Source organism: Crocuta crocuta, unplaced genomic scaffold, assembly GCF_008692635.1.
Source record: "Crocuta crocuta isolate KB4526 unplaced genomic scaffold, BGI_CrCroc_1.0 C29746452, whole genome shotgun sequence".
In the NCBI taxonomy this organism is placed as follows: domain Eukaryota; kingdom Metazoa; phylum Chordata; class Mammalia; order Carnivora; family Hyaenidae; genus Crocuta; species Crocuta crocuta.
Window position 1 is genome coordinate 9,125 of NW_027551552.1, and position 7,125 is coordinate 16,249.

The following is a 7,125-nucleotide window of genomic DNA, read 5'->3' on the forward strand; positions in this document are numbered from 1 at the left end:
TATTTAAATTAAACATATCACCAAACTCTGTACATGAAAATAGCTTCCCATTCATGATTTCTTATATTTGCTATTATTGTTGGTAGTTTCTGGTTTGTAGAAATTTTTTTTAGGGTTAGAATTAAGATATACTGATTATGAATTGCTACAGAAGATTGTATTTTGTTTAAATAAAGGGTTATTAAATTCATCTATACTAAAATTAAAGGAATTTTCGTTTAAAATGAAAAATAAAATTTTATTTTGCTCACTAAAACTGGCTTGTATCACAGATAAGTACGCAATATTTTATCTACATTTTAAAAATATTATGTTATTTAAGAAGCAAAAACACCAAAGTAAATTTTGAACACTAGATCAAAATTTTTCTAGAAAAATCATAACTTTACTAGATTCAACCAGTATTTCACCAAAAGTAACATGTGATTTGACAAAAAGCAGTTATCAAAGTGAGAAAAGATATGAAATTTATAATAAAATATTTTAAGTCCACAGACATGACCCCAATATCCTTTCCTGTCTGAAAATATTTATTTTTGTAAATTTTATCACGTTTGGGAGTAAATGATGGAACTGATTCCCAAGATTCACTATTAGATAATTCAAAAAATATGGAGAACAAAGACACGAGGAAATGTTAACTATCAAATATGAAGATATAAGTGACACTATGTTCTTTTCCAACAAATTAAAAATTGTAATTTTCATATAAGCAAAAGAAAACCCAAAAAAGTTCTGATAGATGCATTTCAACAGTTTCTTTAAAGTTATGCTATGGCCTATTAAACATACCTGTTATTAAATAACTAAAGAGATTTTATGTTTCTTAGAAAAATATATTGAACCCTATTTTAAAGATTAATATACTTTCATAACAATTCCTAAATGCTTAAATGTTTTTTCTGTTAGTAAAGTCAAGTATAGAAGCAGAAATAATTACAACTAATGACTAGTGTTAACTATTCTGAAAACTACAAGGTTTTTATATCTCTCTTCTGAGATTTCAAGGAAGTCTAAACCTTAAAAACGTTTCTTATTCAGTTTATGACTTTTATTTTTATTTTTTCAGGTTATAACTTCCAAAAATGGAAATTCCAAAATACCACAGTGGTAACTTCCATCTAATGGTATATGAAGAATAGCTTCATAAAGTTACTAACTGTATTTTCAAGTTTTAGATTATATCTGATACACACAAATCAGATATTAGAGAACTAAATCCTCAAACTATAAAATTCTGTAATATGCTTATTTGGCTCCAAATTTTTTCTTTTCTATTTTTCTTGCATTTTAGAATCTCAGAGAACAACCTAATATGAGTAAATAATAGTTGAATATACATAAGTCTCCAATTTAGAATTTATTCTCAAGTGATTATGTAAAGTGATTATGTAAAATCGTATCTTTCACAGCTCCCTTGTTTTTAATGTTAATATATTTTCTAACCTTTTCCTGTTTGATTTACAAACCAAAACATCCTGCCTATTTTTTGTATGTTACTATTGGTTTTGCCCATTACAAATTTTGTTGTTGAAATAGTTTTTGGAGAAAGTCAATTTCTCACATTAATAAAAATAAAACTCATTCCTACAGTGAATCAAAAAAGTCAGTGTAGTCAGGTTTTTTTCTTTTCTTTCTTTCTTTTCTTTTACTGAATGAGTAAATCAATCACACACCAACAGTGTTGTAAATTTAAGTGCAAAAGCATTGAAGTGCTTTACTACAAATTACAACCTAGAAACACGTTAACTGAACAATTAAAATTCATACAATCAGATTTAGATATATAACAACACAAAGCAGGAACAGAATTACAGTACATTTACAACACAAGACAGATACATGAATTCATTAGAAAATATTGTAATAAATAATTCATGAATTATAGTGCAATTGATTTATGCATAAATATAACTAATTGCCTAACAATCAGTTTATATTAACAAAATCTGTCAAAATCAAGGCAGCCACAGAGTTTTACTAAATTACTGCGACAATGGAAATACTGCAATTAAAAAACAAATACAAGTATTTGTACTGTAAACAACTAAAAAAATCAGTCTCACTAAAGTTAGTATACAATTTAATATAAAATTGTCATTAGCTACCAGAAATGGTTTAAACAACTTTACTGAGCAGTAGTTTTCTAAAAACAGAGGCACTGTTTTTTCTTTTCCTTCTTTTTTTTTTTTTTTAAATATAAAATACTTGAGGAACATTCAAATAAGTAGAAAGCATATAAGGGTTGCTTTCACCTTCATTAAAAGTCTGCTGAAACTGGGTTTTTCATAAAACTGTCAATTAATAAGTAGTAACTGGTAACTAAATTTATAAAGTACTTTGAAAGTTTAACATAAAGAACATTTTAATAGAATCATTTGGGGAGAAGGGGAACCCATAAATTTCCCTGCCTTTCCTAGTTTGTATAATCAAAAGTTAACTCAATAATTAGAAACATTTTGTTTCTTTTAAAAGTTATGGGTTGATCATTACCTATAAACTATCAAAAAATATTTAATTTACTATTTCTGACCAAAAATAAATAATACAAATACTAAATGCTGCAAATTAACTATAATATTACCTATAAAACTACTGATCACTGTGAAGTCAATAGCAAAATGATCCCTGATTTTATGAATCCTGTAAAGTTTTTGGTCAGGTCATCTTTTAAATGATATAAAAGTGTTCTGTAGGTATCCCTTTTCTATAAACTTCTCAATCAATTTATTAATGTAAATATAGTGTGAGGAATAAAAAAGCTCAATATAAATATTATGTAATGCATTCAGGCCCCCAAATTTTTGCAAGTAAAATTCTGTATAAAGAGGTCAATAAAATTGTGTTGAAACATTTACCTTATCTTTTAACTGTGTTTTTCAATGGGGGTGGGGTGGGGGGAGAGGGGAAATATATTAAATAATCCAAGTTCTGGCCCTCACAAAATATGGCTTAATTCTTTAAAAAGAAAGATGACCCTGACATCTGCTGTTTTGCAATCCATTATGTATACTTACTTGGGGGAAAAAAAAAGAGCAAGAGGATTCATACCCTAGTATGCAGGTAACATTAAGCTGAAGAGGGTTCAGTGTAGCTCTAAGAGACCAAACAACTACATGGTTGTGCAGCTTCCCACTCTTCAGTTTCTTTAAACATATGTAAGCAGTTTTTAAATGTAATAGCTGAAAATCTCTTTAGTATTACATGTATATGCGATTATTAGATACACACAAACACAAGTGTAAAAACACAAGTATTTGACAAGGTGCACTTATTTTTTAAATTCAGCTTTAAGTATTCCTTTTGGACTTAGGAAAATTGGCTTAGAAAAATGATCAGAACCTGAATTTTAACAGAGAAAAGGGGCACTCGGAGAATTCTGAACATATGAAGCAAATCCCCATTCTTTATATGGAGGCACATGCTTTATAACATTTTACCACTAAAACTGCATACTCCATAAATCCAACATGGATACTCTGAACCACATTTTAAAACTGCTATATAAAAATTATTGGTCTCTCTTATGAGTCTGTAAAAGTTAAAATGCACTGCCCAGCTTCTAACTACCCAATTAGTAGAGTTTACATTACTGAAAGTTCAAAACAGCTTCAGTGTTAAATATCTGTAAATCTATTCAAGACCCTGAACAAACTGCAAATTTGGTTATTAGCAAAATGATAATGTATCGCCCACCAAAATGAAATCTGTAATTCATTTTGATAAACTGAAAATGTTTTGAAATGTCACAGCAGCAAATATAATAAAGTTACACTGAGGTTTTTCAATAGTAGGAGTGTGTCACAATCCTTAAAATTTAAAGTAGTCATAACATCAACTAACCAGCACATTTAAACCAAAATTATCATTCTCAAGCTTTTTCTGTGCACATTATAAACATGCTCTAAGTTGCATTCCAACTTTCTTTTCTAACCTTACACATTAGCTTATTTTTCAAATGAAAAACAAAATTAAATTATTTTAATAATTAAATTTAAATTACTTTTTGTTCTTAGTATTCCATCTTATATTAAAGGATTCTATAGCTGCTGGGGTTAACTATGTGTCAGTTTTTTTAAAAAGTATATACCTTATAAACCCCAACTTCCTGTAAATCAACTATTAAATGATAAATATTAAATTTCATTATACATATCATTTAAGGTTTTCTTTTCTATTCCTGGTGGATGCACTTGAGTGCATTTCATATTTCATAGAATACACTGTAGTGTACTAATACTGTATATATATTAATTTTTCTTAGTATGGAGATAGCTGTCTATTTAAACTTTGATTGGTTGTCTGATATACTTACAATAGCTGTAAGTATATTATGTAAAAATGTTTACAAACTATTAATATCATATTTCCATTATAAGATGGTTCAACTGAATGGCTGGAGTGGTCTTTCACCAATAAAAATGTTTCACTCGACAATTACTTGTTTTCCCACAACGCTTTATGCTATTGACTACTAAAGAAAACCTGAATCTTTTTCACCTATTTATACAAGGATTAAATACAAACTATCAGAATTAAGTAAGCAACTATATAATTCTGTCCACAGTGAAAACCCTGAATAAAACTTTTTTTTCAAAAGGCATGTAAGTGGTTTTTGAACTGTAAAATTTCATGTCTCCTGTCAGAGTGAGCATCTGTTAATTCCCACATGTGTGTATATAGACACACAAATACACACCTGTGCACATACACACACACACACGCAAACACACATACACACACACATACACACATACAAACATTTTCCTAACAAGTAATCTACACAGGCTTGCTGTTTTTGCAGCTGCCAGTCCCTGAATCTGTCATATTATATAACCCAGTGTCTGGTAATCGGAGTTTCTTCTTCGGAGGAGTCTTCAGTGTTCCAGATCTTTCTTTTACCTTGTATTCTAAAGTGCTGTGAGGTACCCCATAAATTCCTTGTGCTTTGGAAACACTCATCTTTCCGCTCATTACCATTGCAATAGCCTCTTCCATTATTTCATGATCATACTGGCGATAACGGCCACGTTTTTTCCTGGGCTGCTTATTATCTTTTCGATCCAATCCATCTTCAGTATTTTCAGAGGTTCCATCAACTGTTCCATTTTTAGAATTAAGACACAAAGGAGAGAGGTCCCCATGTAGAAAATAGGAGTCAACACTTGAGTGAGTTACAGGCCCAGAACATTCTATTTTGTTCTGTTTAGGGAGTATATTTTTCAGTTTTTGGAGAGCTGATCCTTCTAGGACTGGAGAGGTTTTGGAAACTTGATACATAACATCCAGAAGACCAGGACCATCAGGTTGTGGTTTGGAAACAGAACTTACTCGGAGTTGAGGAATTTTTAACTGTACAGTAGGATGTGAAGTTTCATACTGTAGGCTTTCATTTTTGTCTTTAAACTGAGTAACCATTTTCTGTAGAGTTAACTGATGGAGGTAACTGGAAGCTGTTGGGAATTTTAATTCTGAGGTTTCAAGTAGATTGAGTTTACTTTTTTCTGTGCGCTCTGCTTGAGCTCTTGCCCACAAGGCTACCTTTTGCAGCACTGCACAAGTTTCTTTACTGTCTTTATATGAGTAACTATCATTGAAATCTCGAGTTTTGTTTTTAAAAGATGCAGGCTTCCCTGCTGGTAAGGCTTCTAAGTGGAGAAGTAAAGTTTTTTGAGGTATGCCATAAAGTATGCCTGCTTTATTTATGTCCAGTGCTCCAGACTGAATGTCTTTCAAAGCTTTTGAGAGCAAACCATCTGCAAACTCAGCACTTCTTTCCACATAGTCCTCTCTGTTTCTGTGTAGTCTCCTGGATGGATGGAATGAAACGATGGTAAACTGATGCATGAGAGACTCTCACACAGCTATGGAAGGGGAGGGTCCACTCCTTTATTATACTCCTTGCTTAGGTAACATCACTGCTTATGACTCTTTTTAAGTCTGTGGGATGTAGTAGTTACTCCTTATCAAAGCAAACGCTACAGTCCTGGTAGGACAATGTGTCAATCATACGGTGGCCTCAACGGGCAGACCTTCCAAGAACATAAAATCCTAACTCAGTATTTGTAAAAATATTCTCATGATGTTGCTATTCCTCTGACAGATGCTTGCAGAGCAACACTTATAATTTTTATTTGTACAATTAGAGTTCCATTCTAAAAAATACCCAAATCCTAAAGGAGTTTTTGTTAGTAGAAACGTGACGTTACCGCTAAACAAGTAATAAAAGAGTCAACCCCTTTCAAGGAAATTTGTAGCAGCAAGAATATTTCCAAACACAAACATCCCATATTTCCACAAGACTAATGTTTCTCTAGACAAAAAACTTAAAAATCTGAAACAAGTAGATAAGTTATCTTTGGGGAAAATAATTTGATACTATAAATGTTATTTCTATTTCAAATATATCATTGTAATTTTCAAAGTTTCTCAAACAGAAGCTAACTGTACCTTATGACTCAAAAGCTACTACAGTCTTATTTGAAACAAATCACAATCTACATCGAAGATTTACATGTGACAAAAAAAGCTTCCTATGCAGTTTAATGGGAAGATGCAAAAGTTACCAAATAAAAATCCAACAGAACAGCATTTCACTGCTAATTATTTATTTAATTAATAATGAGAACTTTCAAAGCATGTAAGGACTTTTTGTGGTGCTTACTAGATATACATTATTATATATATTATATAAAGTTTGCCACCACACCTAAAGCACAGTGGAAAAAAAATATAAACATTATAAGCTAACTGTAAGAATCAGTAAGCATAGTACTTTTAAAATTTGTTTAAAAAAATTAGTGAAATCGCTTATTTCCCTTAAAATTGCCTCCTGAATGCTGAATTTTAAATTTTCTTTACTCGTCCTGCTTTCTTAGTTTGTAGTCTATAATTAAGTTGGTAGTTCATTTTAGTAACATGAACTAAAGTTTGGTGATTGTTCTGATAACTTTTCTTTAACAGAAAGAATAAAAAAGAAAGAGAAAGGACGAATGAAAGGTATGAGAGACACACACTTATGAGTGACAAAAATTCTGGAGGAAAGCTAGATATGTCAATCTATTCAAAGTAGTATTAAGAGTTCTCTGTAGAGATAATTTTATATTAATATTAAATTATATTTCC

General features: G+C 30.7%; 1 protein-coding gene across 1 annotated transcript; it reads right to left on the reverse strand.

Moving 5' to 3' along the window:
- Positions 1-444: 444 nt before the first annotated feature.
- LOC144219183 (ligand-dependent nuclear receptor corepressor-like protein) lies at positions 445-5,847 on the reverse strand. The gene has a single exon (XM_077749118.1). The coding sequence runs from the start codon at positions 5,845-5,847 to the stop codon at positions 4,780-4,782; it is 1,068 nt and encodes a 355-aa protein (XP_077605244.1). The 3' UTR covers positions 445-4,779.
- Between the last annotated feature and the right edge of the window lie 1,278 nt (positions 5,848-7,125).

What these genes read in the sequence shown, in the direction of transcription:
- LOC144219183 (XM_077749118.1), bottom strand. Translation starts at nt 5,847, where the DNA reads ATGCATCAGTTTACCATCGTTTCATTCCATCCATCCAGGAGACTACAC.